This window comes from Choristoneura fumiferana, chromosome 24 (assembly GCF_025370935.1).
Source record: "Choristoneura fumiferana chromosome 24, NRCan_CFum_1, whole genome shotgun sequence".
NCBI lineage: Eukaryota > Metazoa > Arthropoda > Insecta > Lepidoptera > Tortricidae > Choristoneura > Choristoneura fumiferana.
This window is the reverse complement of record NC_133495.1, coordinates 7,784,326-7,804,421: the sequence shown is the minus strand read 5'-3', so window position 1 is coordinate 7,804,421 and position 20,096 is coordinate 7,784,326. Positions and strand designations below refer to the sequence as shown.

Genomic DNA, 20,096 nt, shown 5'->3' with positions numbered 1-20,096 from the left:
TGGCTGTATATGACATTTGCCAACGCTTGCTAGTTTGCCAGCTATTTGACATAAAAAAAAAAAAACTCGACAATAATGGAATTTGTATGCGACATTGTATTGTTGTCGAGTTAGCGAGCCGGCAATCTTTTTTAACTTTTAAAATTTTCACTTCGCCTTTTAATATGTAAAGAATAATGTCAACTTTTAAGGACAACTTATACAAGGATGCAGTACCTGTTGCACTTGAGTCTGGACCATGCGCGAGTCTGCGGAGATGGGTCCGAGAGCCGCCATCATGCGGTCCTTAGCCAGCAGCCACGCCGACAGGTTGCTGTGCGTGTCTTGGAAGTCTTTCGCTTCCTCCATCAAGCGGATCCTTGGGGCAAACGGGTTCAAAATCAAAGACAAAGTCGAAATATCTTACTGAGTTTAGGGTTTTAGAACTTATTGTGTGCGTGTGCTTGCGTGCGCGCGATAAACGGCATTTGGGTTTTGGTATGTAGATAGCAGGAAACCTCGAATAACACAACGGCTACTTTAAAACTCCCGACGCAAAAAGAGGGGTGTTATAAGTTTGACCGCTGTGTGTCTGTCTGTGGCACCGTAGCTCTTAAACGGGTGGACCGATTCGAACGCAGTTTTTTTATTTGAAAGCAGGTTTGCTAGCAATGATTCCTAGACATGTATTATCAAAATCGGTTCAGCCGTTTTTGACATATTGAACTTTAATTATACCGATATTCCCACAGGATTGGAATAAAATCACATAATGTCAACCGCTGTGAAGATACCAGAAATTTGGCGCGGGTGTTTTATGTGTCATCATCATCATCCAAGCCTATATACGTCCCACTGCTGGGCACAGGCCTCCTCTCAGAATGAGAGGGTGTATTTCATGTGTAACGTTAATGAAATCCAAGATGTAACTTTCAGGAATCGCAATTTTAATTTGGGGGATCTCATGGTAAAGCGAGCGAAGCGGGTGAACACCAGTACTATATGTTAATACTAACTTGTCTTTGCAAGCGTCGTGCAGCGACTTCCAGCGAGACACGACGTCTTCCATAGCGTCGTGCAGCCTGTCGGCTCCCTGTACGCCTTGCTTGCGTTTCAACAGCTCTCGGACCTAGAAACGTATATGAAGCCTATATAGCATACAGCGTAAATATAAAGAACTTTAAGACATTCTTGTAAACGATTCTTTAAGGCTAAGGCACTTGTCCCACCGCCGACGATGAGCGAGAAGCGAGTAGAGCGAGTAACTAGAACTGTCGCTCGGCTGTAAGCGAGTGTTCGCGTGCGACGGGCGATTACTCGCTCCACTCGACTCGCTCGTGCGGGGCGGCCGCCAAGCTGACATCGCTGAGCGAGTATCTATAGCTCAGCGAGTTTTATAGCTCTTGTCGCTGCGACAAAAGATGTAAGAGCGAGTTCTCGCCGACAGTGTGAACAGCCAGCGATCAACTATTAATATATATGTCTCTTTTACTCACACAGGATCTTATATCTTTTGTTCGTTTCTTGAGCGAGAAAATAGTCGATAGCCAATCTTTTCCTCGCTGGCGGTGAGACAAGTGCCTAATTGGGTAAAAAAAAAACAAGAAATGACAAAGACGATGCACGTCAAAGTTCGGGAGTGGGCCCCGTGAATTAAATCCTTGATAAAAAGTGTACTTAATAGTGACGTCACACGGAACTTTGACTATATCTTCATCATTTTTTGTTTAATTGTCAATATATATTTTTTAAATCAAATTGACGGGCTAATTATGTTTTAGGAATCCAGCCTACTCTTTTTCGACGATCTAAAATGACAGCTGAAATGCCAAACATCTTTATGTTTTATTTATTTTCAAACACTAAGAGCCTGTCTCATCACCACAGTAAAACAGGACGGTGAAACAGGGGCTCTCAAAATATGTATTAATTTTGAGGTGATGATGATGGTCGCGGTTAGAGTTGAAACGTGTCGAACCTGGGTCTTGGTGGAGTCCAGAACGCTCTGCTTCTCATACATCTCTTCAAGCACGGAGCGCGCCTGCTTGATCGTCTTGTCTGCTTCCTCCTTCGTGTTGGGGACGGAATCCTTTGGCAGCTGCCTCTGGACCTGCAGAAGATAAAGAGTCAATTGATATAAACTCTTTAGAGATAATGGGTTGTCGGAAAGACTGGGCTGAAAACCAGCGCTAGAAATGATTTCCAGAATATGCTGAGTCCGGTTCCTAATGCCAAGAGTAATATCGTATTGTTCTTATGCACGGTTTTAACTATTGAAATATTAAGAAATAAAAACCTGAACACAAATAATTAAATGCATCCATTAAATCTTCTTGATGTATAGCAGCACTGACTTGCTGTTATCATATCATATCATATCATATCATATCATATCACATCACATCATATCATATCATATCATATCATATCATATCATATCATGCCATATCATATCATATCAGATCTGACTTCTGGCATTAGAGTAATTTTTTTGTAGTCCAGTAAGCAGGATTTTAGTTGTTGATCATATTTCATCCAGCTCTTCACCTCAAACAGCCTACTAGTCACCTTATCAAGGAAGTGATGCGTGGTCCGTATGGTCTCCTCGTGCCGCCTCAGCTCCTCGCGGACGGCGTCGAGCTCTCCGCCGCGGTCGGCGAGCCGCGTGCCCAGCAGACCGTAGCGGTTGTTGATCTCTGACAGCTGCTGCTGCACTGGTGATAGCTCTGGAGAACACGTATTCTTGTTAACAGGGCATTTCGCAATCAATAGGGTATATGCATGGAACACAAGTTCTCTTGAATAATTTAACATGATATAAAACAAATTATGTAAAGTCATCAACATACATGGTGTTCTATCGAACTCGCATAAGGCTACTCATTACTTATACGATTAAAGTGTACAAATATATTAATTCGAAACAAAATTAAGTTTTGTATGGAAGTTGAGTCACAAGAAGACTATCTCCGAATAAAACTTGTTTTTCGTATTTCAGTGTCTTTCCCACTTATATCGTATTAGTAATCAGTGGTCTTAATGTGGGTTAGATGGTACAGGATTTTTTTAACACTATGTATGAAAAAAAAATTGACATGGTACCATCCAGTTGATCTGATGGTGGTGGAGGTGGTCATGATCATGATGTTAAGTTTCATACCTTCAAGATGCAGCTGATCCTGCGAAGATCGTCGCGAAGAGAAGCCGCTGGAGGTGGAATGCGTGGAAGCAGGGCTGACCAGACCGTGCCCCTTCGAGGGGGACGGCGAGCGGCCGTCCAGCGTGCGCACTGACAGACAAACAGACAGATATAGATACAAAACCACCGTGAGAGTCAGACAACATTATAAAGTAGAGAAACGCCCCGGCTTCGCACGGGTTTCACAAAACAAGATGACAAAATATTAATATGTGATTAAAAGCAGTTCACATTTTTCACCCCCCTTTCACCAAAATCAAACCCGCGCGAAGCCGGGGCGCCTCGCTAGTTACGTATCCCACTAATATTATAAATGCAAAAGTTTGTAAGTCTGTTTGTTGGTTACCTCTTCACGTCTAAACCGCTGAACCGATTTAGATCAAATTCAGCATACAGATAGTTTGAGTCTCGGGGAAGGATATAAGATAGTAATTGTATCCCGGAAAATTGCGTAGTTCCTACGGGATAGCGAGAAACGAATTCAATGCGGACGGAGTCGTGTGCAACAGCTAGATACATACATACATTAGACACAATGAAGAAGTAACAGACAGGCAGACACACTTTGGCATTTATACTATTAGTATGGATTAGTAGTATCTAACATAACAACATAAAGACTCACCTGGTGTTTGCCTCTTGGTAGGACTGTACACTTGCCGCTTGCGGTGCGGACTGTCCACGCGGTCGCCGCGGGTCAGCGCCTCGTAAACTGCGCCCGCCTCGTTCACCTGCGTCATCATCATCATCATCATCACCATCATCATCACCATCAGATATGTTATCACATTGTACAGTCGAACCAACTGAATCTTGTATGTACCATGAATCATTTGTGCTACTGATATCAAGTTGAAATTCCATACTTTGGTCAAGGGAATCGTAGCGTAATTATTAAAAGGTTCCATCTTGGTTCATGATCAGTCTGTTTGACTATACCTCGAAATCAATCATTTTTCTGAGTGAACTCTATTAACATTATTTCAAAGGAAGATCAGCGCCGTTCGTAAGATCGGCAGTTTGCTGATTTGGGACCATTTCGAGACATGCGCATTTTTTTATTTTTTTATTCTCATTTCCATTTTCTTTTGTCGCACGTTGTCACAAACATATTTTCTTTCTTTCTTTTAATTTTTTTATGTATTGTGATTTTTAACAACAAAAATAAAACTTTTTACCTTATCGATGGTAATAGAGTAATCCCTGTATTCCTTAGTAAGTGGTCTCAGCTCGTCCTGCTGCTGCTTGATGAGCTCCAAATCCAGAGCCACCGGTTGGAGGCGGCCGACGCGGTTCTCGAACGATTGCAGCCACTCTAACACCTGAGGGGAGAATGGTAATTAAGTATCTTAAGTTTCTTCAAGCTTCAGGACTTCAAAAAACGTTCGAAATTCGGGCAAGCCAAAAACGAGCGATCTATTATCTATGTCAGTGTTGCCAAGAAATCTATTCATTATCCTGCATTGCAGTCTGTAAAGCTCTTTACCCATTCACCCAGATTAAATACGCTGGGCTTAGAGTCATGAAATTTGGTATGTATGTAGATAGCTGGATGTCTGAAATAACACATAGGCTACTTTTATTCCAATATTTCCACGGGATAGTTGTTCTGAACACAACACCTCAATGAAGATTACGATATAAATTTTGGGATTTCCCACGGGAATTTTGTAAAATCCCGGAATTTCAATTGTAACTACCAGATCGAATAGTTTACACGTGCGAAGCCGCGGGTAAACTCTAGTTATATTATAAAAAAACAGTGAAACCCAATGAGAATTGAATTATTATGGTAATACGCATTGTCTGTCACACTTGATTTTAAAACCTACAAGCTCACTTAGGGACGTCAAACTATAATGGATCCCAAACTTGTTTAATGAAAACCCGTGGTTTGATTAAGGCTATGCAACAATTTAAGTTTTAGATGAATCGCAAAAAAAGTCTTGTAGATGCGACAGTTACTTCAATGCACTTATAAAATGTTATCTTCAAAACCCACAGACAATACTTTTCTTCTATTATAAGTAAATCTGCATTTATTGAACTGACAAGGGGTCTCCCTAATAATACACGCATACGTCATAAATAGAGAGTGGATTTGAAGTAGCGATTACAAGTTTAATATGGATATGACTAGTACAAGTAAGTATTTATTTTTATCAAAAAGGTGCGTAATAAATACGATCTATTATGGTTGAGCTGTATAAAACTCCTTTCATTAGAATAAAATATTTTGTAAGAATAACGTTTATTGAATTTAATTATCTATAAGATTGCATTGCGGTAAGTAAGTAATAAGATAGCCGTAAGACCAATAAACAACATATTAATATCTAATAAATAAATCTATCTATCTATCTAACCAATGGCACTAGTCATATCCATATTAAACTTGTAATCGCTACTTCAAATCCGCTCTCTAGTCATAAATCCAACCTGTGCCCTATTTCACGAAGTTACAAGGCTTAGTATTTGTTTAACAGTATGCATTGGAAAGAGACTACCGCTTGTAAATTGAAACTTGTAGCTTCGTGAAATGGGCCACTAGTCGTTTGCCTCCCGCTCATAATAAATAGTTATTTGTGTCACAAGGGAGCAAAATGGTGTATTTACGGCGAGGGCGTACATTGAATCCTGAGCGTAATGAGGGATTCGAGTGTTAACGCCCAAGATGAAAATAATTTTGCTCCCGAGTGGCTCGTACAACTTTTCACACCGAGCATTAAGGAACTTGAAAAATAAAAACTAAATAGGTATTATTAAAGAACAACAAGCATAGACAAAGGCGTGGCTTTACGATTATCAACTTCAAAACATTGCATTTGCAATAAAATCCTTAGAAAAGCCTTGAACAGAAAAGTTGCACTTTGCTCCCTCTCGTCAGGGAGGAAAAGTTACTTTTCTGAAGGAGAGGTGTGAAAAAATGCTTTTAAAGAAGAAGAAAGAGAAGTTTATTTTGGCTCCAAAAAGTACCACCTAAAACTAAGACTAGAACTAGCACTTTTACTGCACGTACCTGTGTCCTTAGCGTTTCGTATTGGTTGAGCTGATCCGCTCGCTGCTTGGACAGCTTCTGTTTCTCCTCCAGCGAAGAGTTGAAGTCACGCCATTGGTTCTCCAGCAACTGTTGATGTTAAATAACAAATCATACATGTTCGGCCACAGTATATTTAAATGTTTACTTCCTAATAAATAACCTGTCCGGGTACATATGAAGGGGTACTTCTACTCTCCAAGATTATTCGTCTATTTATGAGGGTATAATATTTAAGACGTAATATATTGATGCCACCATTTTTAGTAAAGAATTCTGAAACCAGAAAGAACACTGAAAAACCGAAGTGTAGCTGGGGCAGGGTCCGCCATCGATTCGTAATATACTAGTTAACTTCATATTGGCATCTACGGAGACTCAACTTCATTGTTTCATCAAATTACTTATTATTTTGAAACATACACATTAGAAAGTGATATTTCCGAATTAATAGTTAATTCAGTATGCGACTTTTAGAAAAGTCTTTTCAGAGTTGGTTTAGATTCACGCAGACGTGTCAAATTTTGATCAAATTTTAAGACTCGATATCGGTCCACTAGATGGATTGGATGATAATTCAAATACAGTTAGCAATAAAAAAGTTTGCATCAATAATGAAAATTATTGTTTATTTAAATTATGCTGTACCTTCATCCTGTCACGAACGACGTGTGTGTCGGTGACATCCTTCTTGGAGATCAGCTGTTTGCCCAGCTGCAGACACTCATCCAATGGTTGCATTTGTTGATCCCTGTACAATACAATCATCAATTAATAATGATGTTTTAATGTTGCTCTATATCACTTTCAGTAAAATCTAGAACGTTCTACCAACCTGAACCTTGCTAGGTCAGCGAGCCGGGCCCGCAGTTCATCTGCGTTCATCCTCGCCAGCTCGCGCGAGTCAGCCTGTTCCAGCAGCTGCGCATGCGCTGAATCCAACTTGCCCGCGAGCGCAGTGAAGTGGGATAGCTCGCTCCACACGGCTTCAAGGAACTCGCCGCGTTTCGACGAACGTTCGAGAAGCTTCTCGTATCTGTGTAAGGAAGAATTTGAACTTAGCTTTTTAATTTTCAAGGAGTTACTTGGTAAGAGACAATTTCGGTTTATTTTTTGTTAATGGTCAGGTATAGCTACTTGTTCACGTTTTTTATGAATTTTACAACAGTTTCCCACAACTCACTCAAGTAAGGAGTGCATCACGGTCACCCAAACTATGTTATTGTAAATATTCTCAGTCCTTTCTTTACATTTCTTAGCCATTCTTCTTTCGCTGGATGTATCAGCAGTCTCCCATAAACCACCAAAGTGAGGGACTGTTAGATTCAGTGGATTAGTATTCAGTTAGGGATATATCAAAATCATCCCACATTAACCTGTTGTCAATATCCATAGTCCTCTACTACAGATTCTTAGCGGACCTGGCGTTGCAAGGTCTAGGGGTAGTAGTATTATATCTGGTGCTACTTAGTCGGTTTTTATCACCGGTTCCCACATACCACCAAATGAGGAGAATATAGTGTTAATCTACACTGACCGGTTGTAAATATCCTCAGCTCTCTGCTCCAGCTTCTTAGCGATCCTGGCGTTGCTGGGAGTAGCAGCAGCATCTCTGGCGCTGCTGACGAGCTTGGCGAGCGTGGCGCGGCGAGCTTCTAGTGACTGATGCGCGATGCGTTGCTCGCGAACTTGCTCATCAAGCCGCTCGCGGATGAGAGACGCGGGCTTTGATTGTTGCCTGTAGGAAAACATACAACAGTGAGTAATGGTTTGGTTATTGGTTAAGGCAGGCTGGAACGACGGTTACATGTCGTATGTATATTCAATCCATATTTGATGTTGGGGGGCAGTTACAAGCTAGTTATTTATAGTATGAAACGAAATGCACGAAATTGTATTTAACAATGTTCTAGTAACGAAAGAAGCCGCAGCGAAGTACAATAATCAAGGCTCTTAACTTCTAAGGCTAGAATCTAAGTCATACGATACATTGACTGCAAGAATTTCAGGTATACGAGTACATTTAAAATTTATAAAGATTGTCCTCAAGACCCAACGGTTAGTATACTCACTTGAACAAGTTCTCTGTCTGCTGCAGCCACTGCGCCTGCGCCTCAGCGGCATCCTGCAGCCCTTGGCACTGCAGCAGCGCGGCTTCCAACTCCTGGCAGCGAGAGCCGACGGCTGACGTCAGGTCTTTGTAGCGACCAGTCAGGTCTAACACTGGAACCTCTAGCTGGCGGATCTCTGATGGAGTTAGGTTGCCTTCCAGGGATTTGACTAGCTGGTCGCATGCCTGGGGAAAGATCTTGGTTAATAATCATACAGAATAAGGCTGCGTTTCCTCCAACAATGAGCAAGGAATGTGTTTTTCACTAACCAATAGAAACGCTTCATTCACCTATCCTAGCACAGCACATCTCTAGTAGAAACCACTGAGCGGAGCGAGGCGAGTTAAATAAAGCGTTACTATTGGTTCATGACAAACTCGTCTGGTGGACACGGAAGCCTAAGATTTAAGGCTGATTTCATGGGCCATTCTTCTGACAAATTGGCGACACACGGGTGGTTAAGTGCGGTCTTTTGTGCAGTAAAGTAAGGTGAATAACGTCGTAACATAGACCTCCATTTGCTTCGGTTGGGAGCGGCCTGCTTCCACCGTGAGCCTGCTTACTTTAACCAGGCCATCCGTCCATATCGTTGGTGTACGTCCTACGCTGCGCATTCCGATGCACTGTCTCCATTCATTCGAGAATTTCTACATACCCATTGTCACTTTAAGGAGCTTTCGCTAGGCTATGTCATTGAAACTATATTTAATGGTTCCAACGGAAGATCAGCGTTGGCTGCCAAGTTGACTTCATGCTGAGTTGGGACCATCTCGTGACAATATCTGTCTCAGTTTCAGTTTTTTTTTAATGAAATGTCACAAATGAATGTAATGAAATTTTCTCTCTTTCTAATGTCCTGTCGATATTTACAGTAGCTTAACTTACGTCTTTAGCGTTGTCAACAAGACGTCCTTGAGAGAGGATTTCAGAGTGCAAAGCCTTGGCCCTTGCCAGTTGGGTTTCCACAGCTCGGGGCTCACCGCCCACCGGTTCTGACAGCACTGAGCGTGCTTGTGGCTCCACCTGTGAAGTTACAGTAAGTTATAAAGGTCGTCAAAGTGTTTAAAGGTAAATGTATGTATGTTAATTATGTTTAAGTTGTAACCTCCTTCATCCACCGCTGCGCCCGCTCCAGCGCATCATGGTACTGTTTGGTGACATCAGCGGCGCGCGCAGCCGCTCTTGCAGCCGCTGCGCACGCGCAGCCAGGTCGGCGTGGCGCCGGCGCGCCAGCCCCGCCGCCTCGCGCACGGCGCTGTCGCCGCCCGGCTGCACGTGCGACAGCGCGAGGGAGGGAGGTGCGGTACTCGTTCGGATTGATAGGAATTCTGGAAGAAAGCGTTGGATAAATTATTTGTTTTATTCTTCAGGTTTGTATCGCGTTAAATTATTTAAAAGATAATTTGTGTCCCATGCTAATTTATGTTCGTCCCGGAAACCCCTACATTGCTTTCATCGAAATCGTTAAAGATATTAGGTCTACTGAGAAAGAGAGAGACAGAGAGACTCTTTTCCTCTTTCTTTCTAGATATAATGTTTAGCTCACCTTGCTCTCATCAACAAACTTCTGCGCGGCCATAGTAATGAACCGCAGGTCAGCTTGATGCGCAATGACATCTGACACGAACTCCCTGACGCCCTCGCTCTGGCCTGGCAGGTTCTTCAGTTTAGACAGAGCTGCCTCCTTCTCCTCCAGGGTTCGGTACGCTGACTCCATCCAGGTGTTGAAAGTATTCAGCTCATTGCTGAAAGTCAATTGTTATATTCAAGGGCATTGACCACTTTGAATGGGAGTTGGAGCAAATGCTGCCCAGACTGCCCAGGGTGTATACTAAAGCGCTTTAAGATCTATCCTAGGAGTATAAAAAAGTACAACAAATCTTTTGATGGGAAATCAATCATTCATGTCACATTGAAGCATTTTATTGACAAACAAAGAGATTTTTCAATACTTCGCAAAATTTTTAATGGCCTTTCGAACAAGATTTTTGGTCCTTCGACCAAGATTATTGGTCCTTCGAGCCGGATTGGTTAATCATTTGTTTCTTACTTGAATTTTCCGAGCTCGTCGCGGGCAGCGGCGAGGCGGCGCAGCATCTTGTCGCACTTGTCGGAGCACTTGTCGCAGCGCTGCTTCAGCTGGCGCACGCCGCGCTCCAGGGCTGCCACCTATTGAGAAGAATAATTTTCATCATCTCATCATCTAACCTTGTATACGTCCCGCTACTGGGCGCAGGTTTTCAAACTGAGTGAGGTTCTCAGAATGGGAAGGTTTGGGCAGTAGTTCTCAGGCGGTAGCAGTGCGGCTTGGGAACTTCATATACAGAATTGAATTGCATCCCGGTTCATGCAGCTTACACCAAGATTTTTTGACCTTCATAAGTGTTTGTCATAGACTTAATTTAATTAAAATATTATTGCTTTTGATTTGCCCGGGCGTCTCTTAGGCAGTAATCATTGCATCCAGTATAACCAATCCAGGTCTATTTACCTCATGCGGCGCCAGCACGTCTCCTCCCGATACGAGCAGCTGTTTGGCCTGGTCCGCGCAAGCCGACACCTGGCGTTGGTGACTCTCCAGGTCATCCTTGATCAACTGCGGACGTATCACACGTTGAAGATATGTTGAAGATTCACAGTTAAGGATGGAGACAGTGTTGAATTTCATCACTTTCGAAGGTATGAATTTGATGTCAAGGGTTTTTAATATTATTGATACAATTACGAAAAATCCCCCTCGGGAAACTTCACGTAAATGTTTTCGAAAAACTTACTAGAACTTTCTTACATTTTTGAGAATGTTCTGCCAATTGTACTTATACATTGCCACCAGGGCATTATTTTTTTGGTACGTGGGTTATCTTTCGATCTCAGCCAGTGGGATGGAGATGCAAGAGCTAATATGTTGCCAAATCTACTTACTAGCTTACTACTAAACACATTTTTTGGTATATATGAGACCTCTTAATTATGATTTAAATTCGGAGTTTGCTCCGCGTAACTTGATTTTAGAACAAACCCGAATTTAATCATAAAATTAGTAATGACCGCGAGTCTAAAACACTGTGAAAGACCTCCTAGGAATTCAGTTGTTGTATAAAAATATTTAATTATTTAAATTAGAAATTTACCTTCAGTATATTGATCTGGTTACGAAGTTCATCCAAATCTTCCTTCACGGCTTCTTGGTTGGCTAGTCTCTCTTCCACGACTGCGATCCATTCCAGCAGTTTGGACAGAGTCTCGTCGCAAAGTCTGTACTTCTCCTCTACTGCTTGCTACATTAAAAAAAACACATTAGTCTATGCTCTGTGGTATGACGGCGTATGTACATAGCCCGCTGGCTTCTGGGTGCTTCTATCTACTCAGCAAAATTTACAATGCATCTATCTACACGGTGCAGTCTGTCACTTTTTACAGGACGTTTAAAATGGAAAATATTCAGTGCTATAATTCCATGTATTTACAAAGATGCATTAATTTAAAAAAAATACTGTCATTCGTATTTACTGATAAGGTTGCATCATGCATTTTTTACTTTTTTTTTTTTATTAAAATAAACGCTGAAAACCTGAAAAGGAAGCTTATAATTACAGACAAACTACGCAGAGACAAAAGCGAAGACGAGTCCTCAGGAAAAAAAAACAAATAGACAAAGGGGAAACCACAAAACAGCCTGAATACAATAGCGTGAAGATGACAACTCACAACCAGTCCAATCGTTGCGTCAACAGTAACATAACATGCAAAGCGTGGCATGCAAGCGGTGATTCAATGCCGCAAATGTCAAAAGTTTAAAAAATAAAAACCAAAATGGTCGCTTTTGACATTTGCGCTCCATGGTATTAACATCTTCATTATACTTAAATTAAAATTATGTTTTAATTAGAGTTAATTGGTTTAAAGTTCTAAAGTAAAAGAAAAGTACCTGTTGAAAATCTGAAACTTTGAAATGTATTGTTGTAAAGTAAAAGTAAAAGTAAAGGTACAAAAAGTATTAAAAGTAATGAAAAATTACACGTAAATTTAAATTGGACGAAAAACATTTAATTAGTTTGGAAGAGTCTTTATTTCATTACGCTTTCGGTAAACAATTCAATATCTTTATCAATTAGTGTGAAAAATTACTTTTAATACAGAAATTGTGGCAAATAAATGTTATGAAACACGAAAAAAACGCTGATCATTGGAAGGGTGTAATTCCAAAATTAATTGGCAAATTGTCATACTCATAATGAAATAAGTTCTCATAACAAACAAGTATTTTAAATTAAGACGAAAATATAAATACTACCTTCCGTGTTTGTGTTTGTCGAAAATGTTTTACCATTTCATGATATTGTGAATGTTTGTCGCGATTGGCCGCCATGTGTAAACATCACAATAGCATAGTTCATGCACTCCATAAGTGAGCGGGTCCAAGGAATGAGTATATCGACATATTTCGGGGTCTAATTAAAAAAAACCAGCCAGTCATAATTCACTGGTTCTTGATATGAAAAAAGCAAACAAAAGAAAGCGTCGAATAGTTGAACGTATGGAACGAACACCCATTCGATCTCTTTCGCAAATTCTTAGCACAAAGTGATCATGGGATGTTAGGTATTGGCGAGACGGTGATGATTCTTTATATCGTCGTTAATATGATCCCTCACAGGCAAGCATTCACGATTTAGCTCAAAAGGGTTCTTTAGCATCGCAGGCAACGGCTGGAAATAAAACAACATACATCGAGCCTTAGTACAATGTGAATAAGCATAAACGCTTACGCAATTGGTAGTTTGCTCAAACAGAACACTGTTTAGTAGAAAACTGACAATTGTAAGCGGTACAACCTAAACTTAAGCCTCTAGTCTAAGTACAGAAAAAAAGAAAAGTTCGACTATTGAGATTTTTATATGCTACTTATTTTGTTTATGTATGACACTTCGCTCTATCCCTAAGTGTAAAAGCCAACTATGCGGCAATTTAAAATGTACAAATACCTTGTGACAAAGCGCTGTAACTACTTCTTACAGTGAATAATTCTAATCGATGTTATTCCGATCGATTTTTAAATCATGACTATTTTAATTCCACTAAAAACATACTACTTTATACTTTAAAAATCGTCAGAAATCCCAACGCAAATGTATTCAAAATACTAATCCCCCATGATGTTTCAAATATGGTTGAATAAAAGGAAGATTTGACCAAGTGTGTGCCACAAGAGTGACTCCACCAATCGCATGTAACCCATAATACATCGACACTGTAAGTCTTGTGGGTGTCGTGCCATGCCAATGTTCAAGCCAAACGCTTTATAGATCACCTTAAGAGTAGAGTAAGAAATAAAGCAACACCTTTGCTTGATAGAAGCACAACAAAAGAGTAAATGTAGTAAAACTTACCCTAGTTTCTGCTGGCAGTAAGTATCCTTTCTTTAGAGCTTTGACTAAGTCCAATGTGACTCCCTTTTTCGGATCTAAAACTAGTCTGCCTTCAACGGGGTCTACCAATTTCTGTTCTATCGCTTGAACAAGTGGACAGATCTTGCCTGTGTCTGGTTCTTTGACGACAGTGCTGGATGGATCGACTATACCTTGATGTATAGCTTCGCCTAAATTAAGTCTCTTTCTGTCCATTACACTGGTCGTTATAAATGGATCATTTAACGCCCCGGTGGTCGGGTTGTAGATGCCAAAGTTGAGCGTTTCGATCAAACTGAAGCTCTTCTTCGGTGTCATTAAGAGTCCGCTCTCTATCGCCGATGGCAGCGTGTTAAGCTTAGAGGTCTCTGTGTCTAATATGTTGCCTTTTTCTGCGTCCATGAGGCCTTTGCGGAAAGCCTCAGGTAGTTTTACTAACCTCTTCTTAAGATTATCTTTTATAAGCGCAGTGTCCGGATCAACATAGCCCAAAGTGGCTGCGTCTTTGATTGTAAGTACTTCGTTAGAATGTGGATCAGTAAATCGAGCCGTGTTGATGTTCAGATGACCGTTTTCTATCGCTTGCTCAAACGTTAGTGGCTCGCGGACATACACTATTAAACCATTTTCAAAGACGAAACAAAGCGTACGAGACCTACCGCTCTGAGGATCGAATGATCCTTTAGCGTTTTTATCGATTATACCCTCAGTCATACCTAATCTTAATGGAATGTATTTATTTTTATGAGGATCCTTAATGACAGCCGTTTCGGGTTCAATAAATTCGTATTTGATGGCCTCGTCTAGCGTGAATTCCCTGAGCATGGCTTCTCTTGGAGCTGAAAAGTCTGAGACGTGACGTTTGGTGATGGTCTGTGATGTGATTGGTTGTACAACAGTGACTAGAAGACCCTTGTCGAACGCGATGTCTAAGCTATAAGTTTTCTTAGCCTTAGTGTCTAATACTCGGCCTTTAGTGACATCTACATCTCCTTGTTGTATCGCTTGAGGGAGCGGTTTGTACTTATTTGTGTTGCTATCTTTAACAATAGTTAGCTCTGGGTTCATAAGACCAATCTCTATAGCCTTGACAATGTCCATAAATTCATTTGTACTGGGATCAACGATCTTGCCGTTATCCGCCCTAAATAAGCCGTTTCGAATAATTTCTTCTAAGCTTAAACCTTTCTTAGCTGTAACTACTAGACCGCGATGTTTAGCGTCAAGTAAGTTGATTTTGTTTCCGTTCGGCAAGATGTAAACGCTGTTATTTTCATCAACAATCGAAAGTTTTATAGCTTCATCTAACTTTATGTATTTACTAGAGGGCATGTTTTTGATTAATGATGTCTCTGGATTAATAAGTTCTTCAACAATCGCGGTTTTAAGCGAGATCTTTCTTTCGGTCACGGGATGGACGAACGCAAGTTCGGTGATGTCGTATAAGTTCATAGCAAGCGCGTCGTACAGAGTGAATCCTGCACTTTCGATATCGACGATGAGACCCAAACTCATGGCTTCGGAAAGAGGGATTCGAACGTCAGAGCACGGTTCGTGGAATTTTCCAGTGGTCCTATCGATAATCTGACTTCGGCAGCATTCGGCCAATGTAAGTGGCTTCTCAGATTTTTTGTCGAAATAACAAAGATATTTAGGACTGATGATAGATCTCCTAAGTGCCTCGTGTAAAGTAATTTTGCGGGTAGTAACCGGGTCGATGAATTTGCCCGTGCTATCATCGTACAGACCTTGGTGTAACGCTCTTTGTAAACTTATAGAAGCTTTACTGTCAACTAACAACCCTATCTCAAAGGCTTGGCGGAGGCTTATTTCCTCGTTATCTGCGTTGATGTTTATTATTTTACCGGTCTTGTCATCAATAACGCCCGTTTCCAGTGACTCTGGAATAGTGATTTTATCCCATTTCCCTAATCTGTTGTCCTGAATATGAACTGAATGAGGGTCTATTAAATTTAATTGAATGGCCTCCGTCAGCGTATATTTTTTACCGCTTTGAGGGTCCATGAAAAGTCCGGTGATTTCATTATAAACGCCTTTCTCGATAGCTTCTATAAGAGATAGGGGTTTGCGAACTTCAACTAAGATGCCTCTTTCGAATGCTTCGCGGAAATCTATCCTTTCATCGCCTAACATAATTGATCCCGTTCTGCCATCAACAATACCCTTATCGACCGCGAATTCGAAAGGAATAACTTTGCCCGCTAAGTGAACTAAAGTTGACTGGGGGTCTAACATACGTTTCTTGATAGCTCTATCTGTCGGAATCTTTTCCTTGCTCTGGGGATGGGAGAATTTGCCCGTTTTAGGATCGTAATAACCTTTGAACACCGCTTCAGGCAAACTTAATTTACGTTTCGCGGGGACTATGAGCCCTCGCTCAGAAGCATCTGTCAGTGAGATTTTATCACCTTGAATGGGATCTCTGACCTTTCCTTCCTTTGAATCAATAATACCCGCTTTGATGGCGTCGGAAAGTGAAATCATTTCGCCGGTTACAGAATTTCTAACGGTCATAGCTTCGGGGTTGATATTACCGATTTTGATGGCATCTTCGAGTGTCATAGCGACATTGTTAATTGTCAACAAGCCTGTGTCCGGGTCGTAACAACCTTGAACCAGGCCTTCCTGCAGAGTCCATGGTTTTTTATCACTTAGCAAGTAACCCTTTTCACTAGCATCTTTAAGATTTAGAACTGGAGCAGTAATAATGCCTTTCTCTAAGTCAATGAGACCAGATTTAACCGCTTGTTCGAATGGGACAACTTTTTCAGATTTATCTTCTTTTATTTTGATATCAGAGGGATCGACTAGTCCATCTTGAATAGATTTACTTAAAGTGATTGTTTGACCAGTTTTGGGGTCTAAAACTTTGCATGTATCTGGTGAATAATAACCTAATTCGATGACATCGAATAGAGAGTAAGTAACCGACTTTGTAGCAACCAATCCCTTTTTCAATGCATCATCTAATGGAATGTGTTTTCCAGTCTTTTTGTCTACAATTTTACCTGTCTCGGGATTGATAAGTTTTGTGTCAAGAGCCTCGGATAGTGGTACGAACTTTTCTAATTTTGTATCTTTGATTTCAGAGATAGTTGGATGGACTATATTCCTATCTACAGCATCTTTAACAGTAACAAGTTGTTCAGTTACAATGTCTTTAATTTTTCCAGTTTCTGGTTCATACAAGTCATTTGTGATAACAGCTTCAATTGAAATCGGTCTTCTTGAAATTATAATAAGACCTCGTTGAATAGCGACAGATATCTCTATAATTTCTTGAGTTTCTATTATGGTTATGACACCATGTCTAATTTCTACAATGCCACGCTCAATAGCATCTGAGAGTGGAAGACTTTCATTTGAATGGGGTACTCTGACAAGAAGTGATTCGTGATCAACAAGACCGCTTTCAACCGCTGTTCCTATAGGAACTAGTTCCCCGGTGTTAATATCTTTAATTTCACCTGTCTTGGGGTTGTATAAGCCTTGCTCTAAAGCAGTTTCTATAGTAAGTTGTTCAGACACCGAAACGTCTTCAGGTTTTTCAACAATCCAGCCTACCTGCACGCACTCTAGGAACGGAAGACGCTTTCCTGTTTTAGGGTTTACCATGTGTCCAGTCGTTTTGTCAATTATAGGCCGCGCAATAGCTTCGTCAAATGGAATATAATTATCTGATTTCGACGTCAAATCTTTGACTAAAATAGATTCTGGGTCGAAAATTTGTAAACCGTAAATTAATTCTTCGAAAGATATTTTGGCACCTGTCTTGGGATTCAAAAATACTTGTTTTTCGATATCATAGACTCCCATCTCTGAGAGTTCTTCCGGAGTAAGCTTTTGTGAGATAGCTACACTGTATTTGGGTTTCATTTCTCTAACAATAACCAAGTTTTTAGAGATTACGTCTACTGGTGTGAATCTACTAATCTGTTCCTGTTCTAATGAGTCTTGCACGGTCAATGGTGACTCTATGCCGTTTATTATAATCCTACAAACTTTAGGTTCAATTTTGCTTTGCATGATTGCATCTATCAATGGAATGTTTTCGTAAAGTATTTTCACCGAGTCTGATTTGAGTTTAGTGACGTTTTGCTCTGTAATTTCATCAATCACTCTGAGAGGTTGTCTCTCAGCATCAATAAGCATTGCCGAAACTGCTTTGGCATCATGTTCAGTAGAGGTATGTCTAGTGACTACTACCTCCATGATTTTGTGTTCTACTGTAGAAGTTGACGATGTTGTTTGAGTTTCTACTGGCCCGTATTGAGTAGTCGTCGTAATTGTGACTTCACCTGGAAGTTTCGTCACTGTTGTTGAGACTTGTTCTACAGGCTCTTCTACTTGATACGGCTGTTTGCCCTTGAGGCCTAACTGTTGTGGTTCGGAAGTTGTTATTTCACTTATTTCGACCCCATGTTCAGGCGTGTGAACGTTCCTGACTTCAACATAATTCTTATAAGTCTCAGAGTCAATTAGTCCCCGTTTTTGTGCTTCTTCTAAAGTCACTTTATTGCCTGTCTTTGGATCCAAAATAGAAGTATTTTTGACAACTTCTACTATCTTTGATACCGCTAAGATAGGAGCACCAACAACAGCCACCAATCCAATTTTAGCTGCATCAGCAAAACTTATTTTCTTACCTGACTTGTCCTTTACTTCGCCGGTGTTTTTGTCGACAACACCTTTGGATATAGCTTCCTTTAATGTTATTTCTTTACCAGTTTTAGGTTCTATGATCTTTACAGCATCTTTAGGTATAACTCCTTTGTCTACTGCTTTGAAAACGTTATCAGGTAAACCTGTTTCGATAGAAATTACAGCCGCTGTTTTGGGATCAAATATAACACCTGGTGCAACTTCCAAAGGAGTAGTAGACGTTACTTCCTGAGAAGTAACCGTTACTTCTACCGGGCTAACTTTAGCAGCAGCATTTTGTTCCTTAATATCACGTTTTAAATCTCGAGCCTTCGGTGCAATATCGTCTTTAGAAGGTGACACCTCTTTACTATCTGGTGTCTTGGATTTAGATGTTGCGCTTTGTTGTGGTTTTGTGGATTCAGCTTCGACTTTCACAACCTTATCTTTAGGAGCTGATTTATCAGTCTCATCAGGAGCTTCCGAGAATTCGGTCTCATAGCTTTCTACTGTTGTTTCACTATATCCATGAGGTGCTATGACTTCCTCACTTACTACATGATATGAAGTAGATTCATTTTGTGTAATTTCAACAGTGGTCATTTTAGAAGATTTAGTAACCACCGTACTCGATGAATGTTCAGTAACGTATTCTGTAGGCTCAGATGTCGTTACAACAGTTTTGACAATCGTCGTGATTTCATCACCATCTGGAGTGGTTTGTCTGAATTCTTGTACCACTTGCCTAGAGTCTTTATCAGACTTATCAAGTTTTTGTTTCGGACCTGCCTTTGTAATGCTCGTCTCTTGAGCAGTGGAATCAATGTATGACGATGCTTCGGGAGATAGCTCTTTCTCTACACTACTAACTATCTTGTCAACTTTAGTTTTTAGGTCTTGCTCTTGAGGCAAGTTTTGTTTTTTAGATAGCTCTTCTAAGATCGCATGGTGAGGTTTTTGAGCTTCTTTTGGACTATCTCTAACCGAAATAGTCTCTTTATCAGGTGTTGGTACTTCACGTTGTTTCTGTATAGGCGGAACGTCACTCTTGATTGGTGTCGTTTCTGACTTTACATCTTTAGTCTTTCTACCTTCTTCAGGCACATTTGTTTCTCCATGCACAGATACAACTTCAGTGTAAGTTGGTTTAGGCATATCTTTTGTGCTCAATGGCACTTTAGTTGATTTAGAGCCTACTTCTGTTTTATTCTCAGTTATAATAATTTTACTTGTAGCCGTTTGAATTTCTTCATTAGTAACATCATGCAACTGTGATGTTTTTGGAGGCAATGCAGATTTAGGGGCCACTCCATGTCGTTCTATGACTGGTTTTTGGGATTCGTCTACTTTAACTATCTTTTCTGGGATAATCTGTCGAGGTATTTCAGTCGTCTGAGCAGTTTGTTGTTTTGGTTTCATGATTGTACTTGTTAATGCTTTGGCTCCTTGGAATACGGCCATGCCTGCCAAAACGGGGGCAGCAACTACGGCTACCAAGCCCATTTTAGCAGCATTTTTAACATCAATAGATTTGCCAGTTTTCGGTTCTTTTAATTTACCGGTTTTTTTATCAATAAGACCTGAGTCCACGGCCTCTTTTAATGTTACAGGCTGTCCAGCCTCGATGTTGTATATAACAGAGTCAGGATTAATAATATTTTTATCCAGGGCTTCCTTAAATGTGATTGTTTTAGTAGGTG

The 20,096-nt window shown here is 40.6% G+C and overlaps 1 protein-coding gene across 1 annotated transcript in view; it reads right to left on the bottom strand.

Annotated features, from left to right (window-relative positions):
• LOC141441791 (uncharacterized) overlaps window positions 1–20,096 on the bottom strand; it is a gene marked incomplete in the record, with an annotated part of 381,840 nt that overhangs the window by 80,258 nt on the left and 281,486 nt on the right. Inside the window, 20 exon segments of the mRNA XM_074106655.1 lie at window positions 217–358; window positions 996–1,108; window positions 1,958–2,089; window positions 2,548–2,705; window positions 3,140–3,268; window positions 3,804–3,909; window positions 4,357–4,500; window positions 6,198–6,305; window positions 6,864–6,966; window positions 7,051–7,251; window positions 7,753–7,953; window positions 8,288–8,511; window positions 9,212–9,349; window positions 9,432–9,493; window positions 9,496–9,656; window positions 9,874–10,071; window positions 10,377–10,495; window positions 10,818–10,922; window positions 11,458–11,604; window positions 13,717–20,096. Of these exon segments, the coding sequence (XP_073962756.1) occupies window positions 217–358; window positions 996–1,108; window positions 1,958–2,089; window positions 2,548–2,705; window positions 3,140–3,268; window positions 3,804–3,909; window positions 4,357–4,500; window positions 6,198–6,305; window positions 6,864–6,966; window positions 7,051–7,251; window positions 7,753–7,953; window positions 8,288–8,511; window positions 9,212–9,349; window positions 9,432–9,493; window positions 9,496–9,656; window positions 9,874–10,071; window positions 10,377–10,495; window positions 10,818–10,922; window positions 11,458–11,604; window positions 13,717–20,096 (9,071 nt within the window).